Source organism: Nannobrachium achirus (assembly GCF_963921795.1).
Source record: "Nannobrachium achirus genome assembly, chromosome: 19".
Classification (NCBI taxonomy): domain Eukaryota; kingdom Metazoa; phylum Chordata; class Actinopteri; order Myctophiformes; family Myctophidae; genus Nannobrachium; species Nannobrachium achirus.
Genome location: NC_137826.1, coordinates 31,636,293 through 31,655,829, shown reverse-complemented (window position 1 = coordinate 31,655,829; position 19,537 = coordinate 31,636,293). Strand labels below are relative to the sequence as shown.

Here is a 19,537-nt window from a genome sequence, read left to right as displayed (position 1 = left end):
AAGGGCGCCCCAAATTGACCCCAAGATCCCACTTGGGAATTGAGAACCAATGATGTCCCAGATCAAACCAGCAGGCCAGAAGAGGTTACCACAGTCCAGTCCACTCCTCCAGATTCCCCATGAGCTTGCTTTTGTGCAAAGTAAACCTATTAATTAATGTTATTCGTGGACCCTGCATGTAGCATGAAAATGAAAAATCGAAATGTACGCATTTGACTACTTTTCATAATATTCACCCACTAGCACATTGGTTTTCAAAGTGGCTCCTTGAGGGAGTTCCAGGGGGTCCCCACTCTCCAGCTAATTGATAATTTGGAACCTATGGGTCCTTATGGGTCTGTAACTCAGAGAATGTACAAATGGAACGAAATGGTCCATTTTGGTACACTCTCTGAGTTAGATTAACATCGATTTTTACAATATTTGAGGTCCCACCCAGCGATATAGCCTAATGCATATGCAGCATATCAAACTGGGGGTCCCTGAAATTAAAATGGTTTGGAATCACTGCTGGAGCTGTACAAAGGTCCCTGGCATAACTTTTCAAATGGGGGGGTCCGCGGGCTAATAAGTGTCACACTAATTTTGCGGGTCCTTGCTTGACATGAATAAGTTTGAGAACCACTGCGCTATGGCGTTCCATGATTGCATGGAGAGCGGCATTGTTTCGCTGGAGGGCGCTAACACACAAAGCACCAGGTGGTCACAGCCTGGACAACTTGAGAAAGGAGGAGGCCATTCACTAGCTTGTTTGCTAAACAGCCATAGCTAACGTTAGCGAGCTAGCTAGCGAGCGAGCTAAAAACATCCGTTAATCTAATGTCGTCTTTCTTATCGAGTGATGGCAAACGAACAGTGTTCGCAAATCGAAGCTGGTGAGTATCGAGCTCCAACGTCTAAAATTAAAAATATTGTGTATTGAAATATATATCAGTTTAGCCAGCTAACCATTGCACCCGAATGCTATCTAGCATGGCTGCCTAATAACCTTAATGCCCAAATGCATCCTCTTCCCTGTTTCAGAGTTGTATTACCTCATTGCCAGATTTCTGCAGTCTGGACCCTGTAAAAAATCTGCACAGGTAATCTATCAATAAAAAAATGACAACACGTCTAGATTAATCTCGAACATTGTCTGAACGTGTAGCTTTGTGTGCTAATAACTAACGTTAGCACCGTCTTGTTTCATAGATCCTAGTGGAAGAACTGGAAGAGTATGAGGTAAGTAACTGTTTTTATTCTCATCTCATGTGTGTGTGTTTCCGTACTCCTGCCCAGCTGCTTTTTGGTCACATTGTACACTGTTTGGATTATTAGCAGTGCGCTCAGCAGAGGAGCTGCTGAGTCCGTTGCAACATTGTTGTAGCGGGTTTTAACTTAACAGCGTGTTTCTAATTTAGTTGATTCCTAAACGATGGAGTTGGGACGGGAAGATATACAAACGAACCTTCGAAGACTGGGTGAGTGTACATTATTTGCATAATTAAGTTTATTATAAAAACGAGGATTAGGCTTTTTATATATATTTTTGTTTATTTTTTTTATCTTTTTTGTGTGAACATTTATGACTGATGTAGAGCAACCGTGTAATTGTGTTTATTTGTCATTTTAGCTTTTCTAAAAGTGTAGGCCTAATAGATAATAATTTTATCCAGGCTTATCTATTGTGTGCTGTTCTCGGGGGAGGGTCTAAAGGCTAATGCTAAAAGTAGGTTGCTGCGGAAGGCCTGAGGCTGTCAATCTTCACGTTAGAGCCAATCAAATCGCAGTTACCGCTGTAGAAAGCGGAAGAATTGGAAGGGGAAGCCTTTGATTGGCCCTGAGCCCTGTTAAGCAACTGTGCGTGCGTGAGCGTGCAATAGTGCGTGCATGTGTGTGTTTAAAAAAAGATTTTATTTATATGATTTCCCCCAACGCAAATAAAACATGTGGCTATTATGGAGGGGAAATGAGTGAGTGTTTTAAGATTTTAAAATCTTAGCACAGGGCCATTTGTGTGAATTATCATTATTATTTTATTATTAAAATTATTATTTTATTTTATTTTTTCAACTACTTAATTGTAGTATCACAGGTGTAATGTTTGTGAAATTTTTTTTTTTACAAGCTACACTATTCATAGTTTTCAGCAAGGGGGCAGAGAGAGTACAAAAACATTGTCAAAAGAAAACAGATTTTTGCATATCCCGGGCCTTGATGGAGACTGGCTGGCTTCTCTGGTGTGCAGGTGATTTCAGACTGTATGATGGCCGTTTCTCTGACTTTTCTAGGTGATTGTCAACCAGCACATTCCTGCCGACTACTTGCTGCGTATTTGTCAGCAGATTGGCCCGCTCATAGAGAAGGAGATCCCACCTAGCGTCCCTGGTGTCCAGACCCTCCTGGGGTTGGGAAAACAATCCTTGCTTCGTACCACTAAAAGTATGTGATCTTAAAGTCCTTGTTCTTCCTGTATTAAACTTAAATGTACAATATAATATGTGACGGAGAGAGTCGCAGCCCCAGCCTTGAAGCCTCAAAAGTCTAGTATCTCTAGTGGTTAAGATATTGGACTTTCACGCGGGAGATCCGGGTTCGAAGCCGGGTGGGGAGGTTTGGATCACCTCCGTTACATTGGTGCCATGACCCGGATCCGGGCTTCCCCGTAGGAGGAGGTCAAAGGGGGGTGAGTGTGACGGAGAGAGTCGCAGCCCCAGCCTTGAAGCCTCAAAAGATGTCTCTTTGGTCTAGTCGTTAAGATATTGGACTTTCACGCGAGAGACCCGAGTTCGAAGCGGGGTGGGGAGGTTCGGCTCACCTCCGCTACATATACTTAAAAGCTCAGTTCATTCATCTTAGAAAAACAATATTGGTTTGTTCAAAAGCAATACTGAAGTTGGTTGTCTCCAAAATAACCAACCTTATGTCTATTCTATTGATTTTCCAACTATTGTACTGTAGGTTGTAGCCATAAAGTATGCACTGGCTCAGCCATTGCTGCACTCCACAGAGGGCGACCACCAGAACCACCAGTCAGCTATGGAAACCCTCCCAGTGTTGGTATGTCAATTGTGTTTTAATTTACATAATAGTGCCATGATCAACAGTACTTAAGCTAACAAAGCAATCTCTGGCCTCTAACAAATGGTGTTTTTTTAATGTATATTTATCTAGTGTCCACCATGGGTGCTCGCCAGGCCACAGGCACGGCCCGATTTGACCACACCCTGCCGTCTTCCACCTACCAATGTATGAAGATACACAAACGTATCCTGGGTCATCTTTCTTCAGTCTACTGTGTAGCGTTTGACCGTACTGGCCGGCGAATATTTACGGTGGGTCAAGATTTCTTTGTCATCTGATCAAATGAAAATCAGATCATTATTATTTGTTTTAACTTGTCATGTGGCTGTTTTTTCTTTTATCAGGGATCTGATGACTGCCTGGTGAAAGTTTGGGCTACAGACGATGGTCGGCTCCTGTCCACACTGCGTGGCCATGCTGCAGAGATCTCTGACATGGCTGTGAACCATGAAAACACTCTCATTGCCTCAGCCAGCTGTGACAAGGTCATCAGATTGTGGTGCTTGCGAACCTGTGCTCCCATTACTGTTCTGCAGAGCCATGCTGGCTCCATCACTTCTATACAGGTCAGATTGTTTTTATACTATTTTGTAAGGTTTTGTTCATTCATTGAGGTCTATATGAATGGTTCCCATTTCCCAATAGGTGACAAATTGTTGACAGAATTTGTAAAATAATAAAGCTTTTGAAACAAAACAATGGGCTTGACACAAATCCTTATCTAGATCTTTAATTCCACAATCTGAAAAGTGGAACAAAATACAGTTACATGTGATACAGTTTGAGTTAAACTCTATAGTATATGGTATAGATTCTGTAGCAATATGCAATAATCTGACATTAGGTAAATCAATACTTTGGCCCTTTTTACATAGTCCTGGCTCTGAGCGCTTCTGCTCTACTTTACTTGGTTTTCTTTGCTTTCCCACTATACTGAGACTAGGGGTGGGCGAAATGGTGATAATTATCGTTGAGGTGATACAATGTCTCCATGATATGCCTTTTCAGAGGTATCGTATGTATTGTGATACAATTGAGGGAGCCTTGTAAAAAATCCTGTTTAATCGTTAATACAGAGATTCATTGCAGAATTCAATTTAAACCTGCAATTTGGTCTAAATCAGAAGATCTCAAACTTTAAAATGTCAAGGTCTCCACTTAACTCTGACAGTATACAAATGAAACCAAATGGACCCGTATTTGGTTTCATTTTTTGAGTTACATACTTGTAAAGTTCAATTTAGACCTCCCAAAAGGAACCCAGAGCGTCTAGTTTTTGTCAAGTAACTTGAAAAATAACCATAAAAACCAACGTGAAAAAGAATCGTGATAAAATCGTGTATCGTGATACAGCTTGGGAAAATATTGTGATATTGTATTTTTCCATATCTCCCACCCCTAACTCAGACTGTACTTAGCCTCCTTAGTACGCCTGTCTGAACAATGCTCAGCTAATACTAATTAATGCTACCTGGAAATTATCTGTTTTAACCTAGGCAGTCCATCAGAAACTGTTTATGTTAACAATAAGGCTATTGTATACTTCTAACAGAGTGCAACACAAAAGTGACTAAGAAATAAATAAATGCAAGAAAATGTTCCAGCGGCATGTTTCACCCCAACTGCTAGATGCTATGCATCTACAAGTTCATGTAGATATACAGAAAGTTAATATGCAGCACGAGGCTAATGCTCCATAATTATCCACTTGTTTACAAGCAGTCTAATCTCACCGATTTCTTACCCAACAGCGTCCACACATCCTCACAAACAAAAGATACAAAATGCCAAAAAAGCAATAACAAAAGTATTCAGGACTTATGACCATCCAAGGAGTCCGTCCGTGGACTATCTGTTCATGGCTAGTGAAGATTCTCTGACAAATCAATAATTGGCAGTTTAATAATTCACATCGCCTTTGGAATCAGCTTAGCCACACTTGGCTTGTGTCAGGCACTGGTTACCTTGTACCAGGTACGAATGGGAAAGGCAAATAATTAGGGTAGAGCTGTGGCCTGCAGAGTGAGGACTATGCAATGGAAAGTGTCTATTTAATTTTTTACAGGGAAGGTGATTGAGATACCTAATATATAAAACCCTTAAAATGAGGTATGTTGGCTAATGAAGCCATTGTGAATTTTTGCACTGACCCTCGGTTACTGGTTCTCTGCCCACAGTTCTGTCCAGCAGTTAAGGGGACAACACGGTACCTTGCCTCCACTGGTGCAGATGGCATGGTGTGCTTTTGGCAATGGCATTCGCTCACCATGAAATTTAAGTAAGAACTTGTGACCATTGACCGCTGTTGTACAGTACAGTTATTCTAGTTCTACCTGTGATTCACCTTGACGTTTTTTCAAAGCAAATGAGTGTTTCCTCCATGTTAAATTTCTCCTCAGTGCTCAACCATTCAAGTTTGTGGAGCGTTCACGTCCAGGTGTACAGGTGTCCACTTCATCTTTCAGTAGTGGTAGGTGGTCCTGTTTTTATATGCATATGATCATATGAGCCTTTTGAGTTTGACACCTCTGTTATTAAATTAATGAATTCAGCAGCGATTGGATCGTGCCTTGGCTTTCTTTTTTCTTTTTTAAATTTAGTCCCAGAGGGTTTAGCCAATTAGTTGTACCCCTTTTTCGCCCCAAATTAGTCGACTCGTTATACCAATTGATTCCTCCCCACACACATTTCTGTGTTGTCACTGCTGTTGTATCCTACTGACTCACCTGCCAGTGAGGAGCCCCCACCAGGAGGACATAGAGCCTTCGTCCTACACCTCCCGCCCAACACTCCCTGCTGACAAGTGCCGCCCCAGCCTGTAGGAATACATGCAATGACCATTATCACCCTCCCTGTCCGGCTTCCCTCCCCCGAACACGGACCAATTGTGTTTGCACAGACGCCCAACATAGCCGGTTGCACCACAGGGGATTCGAACCCACAACCTTCCGTGGTGGTGGGCAGGGACTTTACCACTGTGCCACCCGAGCGCTTGCCATGGCTTTCTAACACAAAGGATGTTCTAGCTGAATAATCCAAAGTCCTACTTTTCCCCACACATTGTATTCTTGTAATGCCTATGAATCCTTGTAACTTCAGTCTTGTCAATAAATTGTAGAAAGTAGACAACTAGACATGCCAAATGAAGTCTTGCTTTTGTGTTCATGATGCTGATCTTAGGGGAAGTTGTAGGTGTAGATGACTGTGTATAACCTTCCATGTTTTATGGTCTATGTTCACAGGAGGGATGTTCTTGGCTACTGGTGGCACAGATCATGTGATCAGGGTGTACTACCTTGGCGGTGAAGCTCCCACGAAACTCTCTGAGATGGATGCGCACACGGTAAGAAAATAAACTAAAAACAGTGCTGATTGGTAAGCAAATCTTTCGTTTTTATAGTACTAATTTTTGTCATGTTTCTTTTTTCTTTTTCCAGGATAAAGTTGTAGTTGTCCAGTTTTGCAATAACAGCGACAGGTGAGTGTGTGTACTGGATATCTGTGATGGTATCAACCCACAATTGTTTATTGTTCTTGAATTCTAAAAGTTTTCTTTTGTGTGTATGCATGTCCGTAGCCTAAGGTTTGTGAGTGGCAGTCGTGATGGCACTGCCAAGATCTGGCAATACCAGCAGCAAGAATGGAAGAGCATCACTTTGGACATTGCTACCAGGCTGCCAGGGTAAGTCAAGTGTTTCATATAACTGCTTTGAATTTCTACCATGTCAGATATTTGGTTTTCCATATACACCTGCATTGCACCTTCTTTTTTACGACCAAGCCAACAAAGTTTGTCTGTCCATCAAAAGTAGATCAATCAAAGCTCATTTGTCTAGTTTCATTTACAGACCATGCAGTTATTATTCTTCTTTTCTTTTTATACCATGATTCCTTTGACATGGTCTCCTTTGTAGTAAATTGGTTACTTTTGTGTGATTTAAAAATAATGCTGTCTTCCTCCAGGAGTCCTGTTGTCAATGGGGATGATAAAACCAGACTGGTTGTGACCATGGTGGCCTGGGACCGCAAAGATCAAAGTGTCATTACAGCTGTTTCTAACTTCCTGCTCAAAGTGTGGAACTCTACAACTGGACAACTGCAGCATGTGTTATCTGTGAGTGTTGAATTATATGGTTGCCTGTACAATAACATGACCTTTTATTGTCTCTGCCAGGCTGGACGGACTGAAGGCTATATTTTCGTCCGTCCATCCATACGTCGGTCAGTCACTCAATGTGTGTCTAGCAGCTAATCTCCAGTCAAAAACTCACACAAATTTGTACACATTATCTTGTGTGATCAAGATGTATCAGTAAGATTTTTCTGATTCCAACTGTCTGTCTTCCAAATGTCATGGGCCAGGGTAGGCAACCTTTTCTAGATCTCTCTTTTTCTTTCTGGAGAATTTGGGTCTTTTATTTCAATTGGAGGGTATGAGAGACATGAAACTGCAGAGACTTGGGAGTTGGATTCAGTTAGCAATGTTAGGACAACTGGTTACACCACCAGTCACCCCTATAATATTACCTTTTTGATGAAAAGGGGAATGGGGTTTAGGACTACCACAGTGTGGAGGGCTTGTTTAGCTTTAATAACAGACCAACCAGCAGGGGTCGCCTAGTGCAACAACAAGGACATTCATTCCTACTGGCTTATGTACCTGGGTCTCTGAATTTGAATGTTATACCTCTATGCCAGCATTGCCTGCTAGTTTCCCAGACACAGGGACTTTTCACAAGCTGATGTCCTATGTTTTGTTACTCTTCCAGGGTCATGATGACGAGGTATTTGTGATGGAGGCTCATCCGTATGACTCGCGCATCTTACTCTCTGCTGGCCATGATGGCAACATCTTCATATGGGACTTGTCCAAAGGAGCCAAGATTCGTAATTTCTTCAACATGGTAAATAACCGTTTAGTAAACACATGACATTAGAATATATTAAATAGCAACACATGGTCCAAAAATATTGATATGAATATATTGAATTCATATTGTCCAGCCCTTTGTCTATAGTTTAGATTAATTGTTTTACTGTATGTTACAGATTGAAGGACAAGGCCACGGTGCTATTTACGACTGCAAGTTCTCAGCTGACGGACAGCATTTTGCCTGCACTGATTCCCATGGTCACTTGCTTATCTTTGGCTTTGGCTGCAGCAGGATCTATGAAAAGGTGACAAACCCCCGCATCTAATGTTCAGCTCCTTCATATTAACTCCACTTATCAGGAACCATGATCACCTAATCAATATAATGTGCCCTTAAATCCCTTTCAGATTCCTGACCAGATGTTCTTCCACACGGACTACCGACCTCTCATCCGCGACACTAATAATTACGTCCTGGATGAGCAGACGCAGCAGGCCCCACATCTCATGCCTCCACCCTTCTTAGTGGATGTTGACGGGAACCCCCACCCACCTCACTACCAGCGCTTGGTGCCAGGCAGGGAGAACTGCAAGGAGGAACAGCTTGTGCCCCAGCTAGGCTACATGGCAAACCGTAAATTCAGACATTTCTCATTGATGCCTTTCAGAACTATGAAAATAATATGTTAAAATTTCTACTTTAGCTGTTGAGACGATGCTGACATTGCATCTGTGTCTTTGCTGCTTAGGTGATGGAGAGGTGGTTGAGCAGGTGATGGATCAGCAGACGGCAGAGAATGGAGAAAGTATATTGGACAACATCATTAGACAGCTTCAGAATCAGCAAGATGAGCAGCAGAACACAGAGGGACCGCCTGAAGAGGCAGGGGGTATGTTACTGTTTACATACAAATAGTTATGCTTGGATGTCCTGAGGACTCTGATAAATCTACATGCTGTACTGATGGCAACATGAATGATTTAAACACCCTGTTGGCAGCATCTCTGACTAGAAATAATGTAATATTTCCATTACCAGCCGTCGAAGCAGCCGAGATGGAGGCCCTACCTCCTGTGGTTGATGTACAGAGGAACAGTCAGGGGGAAGGTGTGCGGCAGATGCCCCAAAATGCTCTCCGTAGTCAGATGGCCACTGAAAGGGACCTGCTAGCCTGGAGCCGGCGAGTTGTGGTCAATGAGGTCCCTCAGGGGACATTGAGGTGAAGCAGGCACACCTGCCCATTAGATCAGTGGTTCTCAACCCATCGGGTCCTCAAATAATGTTGAGGGGTCCCCAGATGATTAATTTAATGTGCAACATTGTTTTCTCATTCAACAGTAAACAACCCAACATAACGTTTAAGTGTATAGAGGGTATCTGCACATTTCTAAAGTGACAATTTAAAGACTTTAATACCTCTAAAATGACAAATTGTCAAATATTAGAGGCAGAAATTGTGAAAATAGCAAATCTACATGCTCACAACGCCTAAAACCGCGTATACAAAATGTAATGTCTCAACTCTTTGTGCTCGTCAGGGTGGGGTGGGGGTCCCCAGTAAAATATGATTATTTTGGGGTCGTTGCCTGAAAAGGTTGAGAACCACTGCATTAGATGGGCACTACACATTTTACACCCAGATACATTTTTACTTCAAGGTCCCAAGGAGGAATTTTTGTTTGTGCTCAAAATGGCTACAGGCTACCTCACCACGTCTGTTTGGACGTTTTGGGTTGTTTCATATGGTTGTATTTATAGTCCTTTTCTTTTTCTTTCTTCTTCTTCTTAGGGTGATGGAGGACTGTAGACGAGCCAAGGGGGAGTTGGAATGCTCCCTGTACAATACAGAGAGGAAGAAAAAGAAGAAACCAGTGACCGCCACACCTAAGGTTCTTATTGTCTACAAAATGCTTTGTTCACATCACAAACTAATAAAACATTTGCTGTCATCATACTGCATTTTTTAAAGCACTTTCCGTTGTACTCATGATCCTCTTTCTTCTGGCTGGCAGACTTCAGGACCACTTACCAGGCGTATGCATTCCCTTCGGCCGGCAAAAAAGAAGCCACAGAAGCGCCATGCCTATCAGACCCGCTCAACTCAAGGCAGCCGTCGTGGCAACAGGAGTAGAGCCGTCAACAGCCACCATAGTTCTGACAGTCAGATAGACTCGGACAGTGATGGAGAAGTGAGTGGGGAAGCATGTCTGCACTTAATTCTTAAACCCATTTTCAACCTATCTTCATATAATCGGTCCCTGCTAATGCTCAATATAAGATGGCACCAAATTGGCATCCTTTGAGTTAACTGTCTAGAGCCCCCTAATGAGACACAGTGAGTAGACGTAAAGTGTGCCATCCTATATAAGCATTAATTATGCAGAAGGAGAACCAATTATGACTATTGAAAATGGGTGAAGTGATCCTTACATTCATTTAGAAGTTTGAAAGTTGAAGAGTCTCCACAAACTGTCAACAAATACTTTTATTAGACCACCCAACCAACATAACATAATATTGATGAATCTGAATGACTGAATCATGAATGGGTCTGTCCACAGGCAGCGGAACAGCAGGCCAGTGATGCTTCCTCTGATGGTGAGGCACAATGGGAGTGCGACAGCAGTTCCAGGTAAACAATCTCAACTGAGGCTGGCACAACAACAACTACAGTAGATCTCTGAGATTTGCTGAACTGGCCCTTCTGAGATCTAGGTAAAAAAACAAACAGGGCTGATTAAGCCTGGAGTGGCTGGCCCCTTGCTCTGGAATAGCCTACCCTCCATATTAGATTGGTGCTTTAGGTTATGTATTTAGCGAAAATAAGTGTTAAATGGGTCTATATTCTGAAATAGCATTTTTCTATAGAGTTTGTTCAATAATGGGTGTTTATTTTTGAAAATGTATGAAACGTTTTAAATAAAATAAATGTGTTTAGGAAACATTAAAAAGGGAGAAATTGTCCCGACACGTGCGTAATCACAGCTCTATTACAGCAGTGATTACTATCAGAATATTGAGCTATGACTTTTTAACAAAGCATACTCTACCTTTTTAAATGAACACTGAAGATTCGATTGTGTTGCTCTGCATTACAACATTGTATCACCCCACAACCACCTTCTTTCCTCAGTGAGTCTTCCAGCGAGTATTCCGATTGGACAGCCGATGCCGGGATCAACCTCCAGCCCCCGAAGCGATCGAGCAGGCGGCAGGCACCACGGCAGGCTGACAGCAGCTCAGAGGAAGAGGAAGGGGATGCAGACACGCCTAGGAAGGAGGCCAGGAAGAAGGAGAGCGAGAAGAGGAAGAAGCCCAAACAGGTTAAACAGGTAATGGACTAGGGGCTCCTAGATGATTGGAAACCTAAAAGCACAGTGCATTTACAAGATTATGTAACGGTGGTTACGTTCTGGTGCTGAGCATCACATTTTGCGGGTTGTCTCTGCTCAGAAACCCACCTCCTCCCTGGCTGGGGGCGATGCAGAGGAGTGGCTGCCCCCGTCATGGATAATGGAGACGGTCCCTCGCCGGTCTCCTTTCGTTCCACAAATGGGAGATGAGGTAAGAGAGCGAGACACTACCTTAGTGAAACAGAGGTCAAAGTTCAGGGTCTCCATTAGTATTATTTTCTACCAGATATGACCAACAACATTCATCCAAATAAGTGTCTTCCCCCTCACCCTAGCCACAATGACCCCACCTTTACTTAAAGTTTACATTAGGACAACATCGCATACACACAGTTCCCTTTGTCATCTTGACAAACCAGGCCAATGAGAAATAGAGAAAATATCAAAACAAAATGAAGAGCAAAGAAGCCTATATTCTTAACCCCCCCCCCCCCAACTTTCTTCCTCCAGCTCATGTACTTCCATCAGGGCCACCAGGCATATGTCAGGGCTGTCCGTAGGGCCAAGTCTTACAGTATCAACCCTCAGAAACAGCCCTGGAACAAGCTCAACCTCAGGGTGAGATCCACTGTTAATTACATAACCACCAAACTTAACGTTCCGTCATTTTACCTTCATCGTAACTTTTGTGCGATTTTACATTTCAGGACCAGGAGGCAGTCAAGGTAGTTGGCATTAAGTATGAGGTGGGACCTCCCACACTCTGCTGCCTAAAGCTGGCGTTCCTGGACCCCATCTCAGGGAAAATGACCAACGACTCTTTCTCTTTAAAGTGAGTGTTGGATGGACTGTTTTAACAATGAATAAAGTTCCTGTAAATTACACTTTTCTATGGTCTTATATCTTCTTTTCCCATATTCCTCCAGGTACCATGACATGCCCGATGTCATAGACTTCTTGGTACTGCTGCAGTTTTACAATGAGGCAAAAGAGCGCAATTGGCAGCCAGGTTTGTCACCCCCTAACTTCCCTTGCTATTAACTTTGTGTAAGCTTTAGTGTAATATTCATGCTACAACTTGTGTTGTATGCTAATCCAGTCCCTCCTCCTTCCTGAAGGTATGCGATTTCGCAGCATCATTGATGATGCATGGTGGTTTGGCTCTGTGGAGGCCCAGCAGCCTCTACAGCCAGAGTATCCAGACAGCCTGTTCCAGTGCTATGCAGTAAAGTAAGTTGTGTAACAGTCCAAGGTATACAAGGTATAGCCCCGAGGCTGATTCTGACATGGACTGCGTGGTTGAATAGCTTCATGATTTTGAGGTGTGATGTTCACTCTTCAGGTGGGATAATGGTGAGAGGGAGAAGATGAGCCCATGGGACATGGAGCCTATTCCTGAGGAAGGTCAGTCTTGTGATTACCTCTGGTCAAGATTCAACCCACTTCTGGCATAAGTAGTAGTAGTTGATCGATATTAACTTCACACATCTCGTAGGTGATTCTTTTAAAACTATTGATGTCCTCAGTTTTAAACATACACATGTCAAAAGTGTTGATACATTACACATTTAAAATTAACTGCAGGCTGATTAGTCGCTCAATAATCTATTCAATTTCGCCATGTAATGCACTTTATTGTGTCTATCAGCTGCGCTGCCAGAACAGGTTGGTGACGGGGTGGAGGTGACAGAGGAGGAAGAGAAGGCTCTGCTCTACAGCCCCCAGGAGGGGGAGTGGGGAGCTCATATACGGGACGAGGACTGCGAAAGGGTCATCCAAGGCATCGATGACCTCCTCACACTAGGTAGGTCAATGGAAAGAGAAGAGACGGATGATTATGTTGGAGTTTGTCTTATACTCCATGTATCATATCTTTGTCGGGTGGAAAGTCTGGAAACCTTGTATGTCCAAAACCATTTGTTTTGTATTTATCATTTTAAAAATGACTTAAACTAGTGAAAATAGACGATCTACCTCGCACCGCAAGGCGTTGTGTGCTTGTATATCTGCTATTTTCAATAGCTTTGTGCGACAGTCTTGTGTGATGAAGCAGGGCTTTACTTTACGAAAAGAAGATTTGAAACCTGGAGATGCTGTACGAGGTTTATGCCTGACAGTGACGATATGTCTTATCAGTGATCACCAGCTGTTACTAGTAATAATTGGTTGCTATGGGTGTGGGTTTAACTAATGAATGTATTTTCTTGGGCACAGATGTAGCCAAGGCATTTGCTTATCCGGTGGACTTGCGGGACTACCCTCTGTACTGCACCGTGGTCGCCTACCCCACTGACCTCAGCACTACACGCCGACGACTGGAAAACCGCTTCTATAGGTCCCGTCTCTTTACCCGTGTTCCATATTGTAACAAAACAACATCACACTGGGGGTTTTAAATTAAGTTCTGAGTTTAAAAGAACTGCTTCCTCTCCCTGCAGGCGGATCTCTGCGTTAATGTGGGAGGTGCGCTATATCGAGCACAATGCCCGAACCTTTAACGAGCCACAAAGCCCCATCGTAGCTGCTGCCAAGGTGGTGACTGACGTGCTTCTCCGTTACATCGGGTAAGACGCAGTGAAAGAATAATCCATGCCTTTCCTCATTCAGTGGGCTTTTCATAATATTTAAGCCTAAATATGTCCATTATTATTATTTGCCCAGTGACCAGAGCTGCACGGACATCTTGGAGCTGTACCACAAACTGAAGACTGAGGTCAGCAGTGGAGGAGAGGCGGAGGTGAGAGAATTGTGTTTTGTGTGAACTACGCTGCTGGTCGCAGTGGGTTTATGGGGCATCAGTGCCTGCTTTGTCTTCTGATTATTCTGTGACAAGTTAATAATATACATTTGTGTGTCTATCGTCCTGCAGGCAGTTGAGGTGGATGTGGATGTGGACTCTGACACCCCGGGGACATCCACGGGCCCACGGGTAAAGTAGACTGGATGCTAATTAAACTTCATGCTTTCTGATATATACTTTGGCATGCGCCAGTGTCAAACACTGAAAATAGTCAATCTACAAGCCGATCTGAGCTTGTAGATCGGCTATTTTCAGCGCAAGACACTGTCGATGGTGTGTAAATTACGCGATAAATCACACAGACACACAAACATTTTGATTTATTTATTTTTTCAATAAATGACGCATACATTCCACTTAACTTAGAATAGCAATATTGTAAATCTTTGGTCATATAGATTAAATCTCAGCTATGCCTTCTCTTGTCTATCAGCGGTCTAACCCTAGTCCGAAGAAACGCGGTGTGGTGTTGAACGTGAAAGCATGGCGAGGCCAATGTCGGGAGCTGCTACGTCGTATCATGAACAACACAGATTCAGAGCCATTCAAACAGCCTGTGGATCTCTTTGTTTACCCAGTAAGACACCAAAAGATAATAACCACCAGCTACAGAACGATTTCATATGATGTGCAATGACATCTGAATGTTAGAAAATGCCTATCAGAGGGTGTAAATTAAAAGCAGTGGCCGTAACAAAAGTGCTGTGATTGTCTAAGATAAATTGTCTACTAACACATTACTTCTCTAAATCCCATCTCAACTCAGGACTATCGAGACATTATTGACACTCCAATGGATCTAGGCTTGGTGTCAGAGACACTGCTTGCAGGGAACTATGAGAACCCGATGGAGTTTGCCAAAGACATGCGCCTCATTTTTAGCAACTCCAAAGCTTACACACCCAACAAGAAATCACAGGTATGCAATGGCCCCTGAGATCGTGCATATGAATTGTGACAGTTTGATTCTACTGGTGGCGGGTATGTCAATTATATTTACTTTGTTTACTCTGTTTATTTCCCAGATGTACAACATAACTCTCAGCCTGTCGGCCTACTTCGAAAGGCACATTATCCCTGTCATCTCTGACTACAAGTCAGCCATTCAGAATCAGCGACGGGGTCGCCAGAGAGTCAGTTACAGGAATAGGGTGCCCAGCGGAGGCAGCTCTCCTGCCAGTCCACCTCCCAGGTACTGGACCCGAGTCTCAACTCACTGGAGCCCCTTTGGCTTAAGGCCCATCCACAGTAGAAGATTACCTCTACATCATGCTTTATCTATATAAAGTGTTCTGCTCGCGTAATGATTATTTTCTTACAACCTTTTCTTTTCTTTTTAATGTTCAGCCCGAAAGGGAAGCACAAGTCAGGAAAGGCGTCGAAACCAAAAACTTCCAAGACCACAACCACCTCAAAGAACCTTTCTCGTCGCCCGAATGGTGGTATGAATATAACGTTGTTGTTTTTTTATATATATTTTATTTAACAGAAATGTAACACATCACAAGTACAGTAAAAAAAAACTTAGTCTAAAGGATTAAAACAAAAATGTTGTTTCCATTGGGTTCCTAGGTGTTCAATTCATCAGCGAGGACGAGGACAGCGAACCCTCCGTTTCCAGTTCGGGGATGAGCAGTCAGAGAGGGGACCAAGAGCCAAGTCGGCCAACCCGCCAAAAATTGCCAACTAAGAAATCAGGTATATTAGTTGCATGGCAATCTGGGAACCAATTCGGTTTAAGAAAAAAGGGAAAAAAAGATTCCACCTCCTTTTATTCGTGTAGAAACAGGAACTGGGTTTCTCCTCCCCTTTCTTAGTTAACTTCCTCCCAGGTGCTTCTGTGTTTATTCCTACTAACAACAACACTACATTTTTAGGGCAGTGGTGCTGACAGATTGTGCTGTTAGCCGAATCTGTCATGAGAAATTAGTTGTAAGGTGACATTACAAGAACTACATCCTTTATGGTGTGTTCAAACCTGGATAGTTTGAGCGGCGCGATTACATACAAAGTGAATGCAAAGACGAGACAACGCGCGAACTGGCACGCGCGAACCAGAACGGGGCGGTGCGACCGGTCGCTTTGGTATCTTCACCCCAGTTGGAAAAGTGTCTCCCCCCCGACTCCACCCAACACGTGCTGACAGAGTTGATGTTGTCCGGAGACACGGAAATGTTTTGGGTGTTTGGTTTTGGGATCCTGATGTGACAGCGTGACCAAGGTGAAGCGATTGAAGCGACTAGAAACAAAGAAATGGCTTCAGGTTTGAACGCAGCATAACACATAAGTGCTGCGGTATTAATTATTTAATCCGCCTCTGCCACGGTTTTCTAGTCAATGGTAGCCTGAGAGTTACCTTAGGGCAATTTATTTTCTTAAAGAATGAAATTAAGCACTAATTTAATTTATGTCCCTTCGGCACAGTGTGCATCACAGCAGAGGTGAGTTAAGTGTGACGTTTTCCAACGTGATACAGAGATTAACTGTTTGTTTCTTCTTTGTGTCAGGGCAACTGCTTAACAAGGCTTTGACAAACGGATCCAGCCAGAGCCACAGGCGAGCATTAACGCAGTCAAATGAAAACGAGGGGCCTGGGTCCAACAGCTCTTCGTCGGATTCATCGTCTTCGTCCTCGACAACCTCCTCTTCGTCCTGGTCCTCATCTGACAGCGACTCTGATTCGGAGGTGGGGAAATACGTGGACGTAGACCATGACTACAGCAAGGCTCCCCTCCGCCTACCGGCACCTACCCATGACTACAGCAAGGCCCCCTGCTTATCCGAACACGTCCAGGCCTCTAAGGACCAGGCGGCCACCTCAGGGAAAAGGAGGCACAAGGGAGGAGAGGACATCCCGCAACCCAAAAGGTTGCGGGTACAACTCCAAGCAGCAGAGGAGGAGGATGAGGAAGATGATGAGGAAGAAGAGGAGGAGGATGAAGAAGAAGAGGAAGAGGAGGAAGAAGAGGTGGTTCAGAAACAACCACAGGAGGAGGTGGCAGAAGAGGAGGAGGAGGAGGAGCCAGATGAAGAGGAGGAGGAGCCAGATGAAGAGGAGGAGGAGCCTGATGAAGAGGAGGAGGAGGCTGATGAAGAGGAAGAGGAGGACTCTGAAAAGGAGCAGGGTGAGGAGAAGGCGGCGAGTAGCAGTCAGCGGCGTGGCCAGAGTAAGTCAGGGCGGGTGAGCACGCGCAACCAGGGCCGTAGGACTGTAATGTATGGGGACGACTCGGAGGACGATGGCCACGGGTCAAAGGATGACCCCCTGAACCTGGGTAAGTCCCGCTCGGGACGGGTACGGCGCATGACTGAGAAAGCTCGTGTCAGCCACCTTATGGGTTGGAAGCATTGACACGTCGCCCCCGCCAACTCTAAATCCCCATTTCTACTTTGTCACAGGACAGTGCGACAAAGTATATACGGGGCGTACGGCTGAAATGAAGAGACTGGTGTCTAGAAATAAGTAATATACTGCAGGGATTTTTGTTTTTGTTTTGTTTATTTTTATATATATATATATGACTTTCTTTTTTATCTGAGACTGACAGCTGGTGCTCTTGATAATGTTGCCAAGGAGAGCATCCCTCCCTGGTCTATAGTAGTAACCGCTCCACAAGGACCCTCTTCAAAACTCAACCAACTCACCTCCGCCTTATCGCTCTCTGGAGCCTTTCACATGGGCCTGCTCTTCAACCTCGACGTCTTTTATTCTCCGCTGTCATTTTTCCTTATCCACTACTTTACCTGCTTTCCTCCTTACATCGTTTCCTCCCTCCTCTCTTCTCCCAACCCACCACCTTGGCTTTCTTTCCAGGTCACCAAAGAAAGGTTCAGAGATGCCAAAATACTGGTGCTCATGTTGTGTTTCTCAAGGAGTGTATTGGTTCTGGTTTTCTCTACAATACCCCACCTTGTTAAAATAACACCTGTTTGTTAGTGTGTTTTTGTAAAATCATGCCCCACATTTAAAGTATTGCATACATTCTCTAGCATTAATCCTTAGAAGAAAACCATCTGTTCCTACCAATAATTATTATTTCTTATAGACTTGTGTCACATGTTTGCAGCTCAGATAGGAGTGGACACTAGCAATACTAAGTAAACACAGTGACAAAGGTAATCATTTTAATAGAATACTGCAACGCCACAATAAATAAATAAAAAAACTAACCCCAAATCAAACGACTTGACCTCTTAGGCCATTGAATGTTAAATGTCTCTCCATTTCCCTTTGGTTGCATACACTGTCCTATAGCATTATGATATGTGGAATATTTGGCCTTTCATCATGTGTCATTGCTTGTTTGTCTTCCGATCTAGGGGACAAAATGAAATGGTGGTGATGTTTTCTTTTTAGATTTTTTAGGGGTATAAAGGCACCATATGGTATTGGACTTGCTGTAATGCATGGTTGATCAGATGCATCAACCCGCAGTGGCTTCCATTGCACTGGCTCTGTGCAGCATGTTCAAAAACAAAGGGTTACCCATGGCCAACTCTTCCACAGAATTTATTTTTCAGTTTATTATAATCTTTACTTTAACTATTCCTAAATAATGAGGAAAGGGACATTTTTGCACATGATCTACTCTGTGGCAGCTGAGTGATGAATATATTGGATAAGTGACAATATAAAAAAGAAGAGAAAATCTTTTTTGTGAAAGAATGCTTACTGTGACAGCATACTTGATTCCATCTTGGCTTAAATCAATGTTTTGCCATAATTAAAAGTTGAAATAAAAGCTACATTATCCTGTTACAACAAAACAAATAGATTCATTTTATGCATTGTGTTGGAACAGATCTAGCTGGCAGGTGACGCCTGAAGGATAAATACAGAAGTATAAATTGGGCTTATTGGCTGGCCTTTGCCACGTTATACAAGCAGTTATTTGAACTGTTGGTGTCACAATATCTTGTTTTTTTGCCCATTCTATAACAACCCATTCACTGCAACTGCATTCTCTTGTTGTAATCTCTTGTTGCAGCACAGTTTCCTTAAACAGAGTGGTATAATTAGTATGTTAATTGGAAGCCTTTGGTGTCAGTTATCCAATATCAGCAGAAATGACCTAATGCTTTGAGTTTTACACAGAGGCTTTCTTTTTTTTAATCTATTCTGTAGTATGGATAGAGGTCACCATCTCAGAAATGAACTAAATCAAAGTTGTCTTTTAGTTGTCTGAGGTAGCATTAACTGGTGTCTTGGAGCTACTCTGGTAGAGTGTGTGAAGGCTTCCATTGGGCCAATACGTATGATTAATATTTTGGAAATGTGTTATTTTCATATCTGATAGAAGGCTTTTAAGCTCACCTCCGAACATAAGATTGCGAACACAATGACATTCTAGCTGGGATAAACTTATGTGACTGGGGTTTTTTTTGTTTTGTTTTTACACAATGTCTTTTGATTGTAAGAATTTTCTTTTTTAAATAAAGAAGTGGGT

General features: G+C 43.1%; 1 protein-coding gene across 1 annotated transcript; it reads left to right on the top strand.

The window, feature by feature from the left end:
* The first annotated feature begins 761 nt into the window (after window positions 1-761).
* On the top strand, window positions 762-19,537 carry brwd3 (bromodomain and WD repeat domain containing 3). Its single transcript, XM_080749604.1, has 40 exons — window positions 762-875; window positions 1,024-1,082; window positions 1,192-1,221; window positions 1,401-1,460; window positions 2,271-2,421; window positions 2,941-3,039; window positions 3,154-3,314; window positions 3,408-3,629; window positions 5,241-5,341; window positions 5,463-5,533; window positions 6,306-6,406; window positions 6,501-6,541; window positions 6,641-6,745; window positions 7,027-7,177; window positions 7,833-7,967; window positions 8,113-8,241; window positions 8,345-8,570; window positions 8,686-8,826; window positions 8,976-9,156; window positions 9,727-9,826; window positions 9,950-10,126; window positions 10,499-10,569; window positions 11,071-11,269; window positions 11,391-11,501; window positions 11,801-11,908; window positions 11,998-12,122; window positions 12,217-12,299; window positions 12,409-12,520; window positions 12,633-12,694; window positions 12,939-13,094; window positions 13,505-13,625; window positions 13,729-13,854; window positions 13,952-14,027; window positions 14,160-14,219; window positions 14,524-14,667; window positions 14,857-15,009; window positions 15,116-15,282; window positions 15,438-15,532; window positions 15,663-15,788; window positions 16,598-19,537. Exons 1-40 carry the CDS (start codon window positions 842-844, stop codon window positions 17,440-17,442), a joined length of 5,415 nt encoding a protein of 1,804 aa, XP_080605730.1. The 5' UTR covers window positions 762-841; the 3' UTR covers window positions 17,443-19,537.

Excerpts from the sequence above, each read along its gene's own strand:
- brwd3 (XM_080749604.1), top strand. The coding sequence starts at position 842 with ATGGCAAACGAACAGTGTTCGCAAATCGAAGCTG. Across the intron at positions 1,222-1,400 it reads AAGAACTGGAAGAGTATGAG|TTGATTCCTAAACGATGGAG; the intron begins GTAAGTAACTGT and ends TTTCTAATTTAG. Across the intron at positions 14,028-14,159 it reads GCAGTGGAGGAGAGGCGGAG|GCAGTTGAGGTGGATGTGGA; the intron begins GTGAGAGAATTG and ends ATCGTCCTGCAG.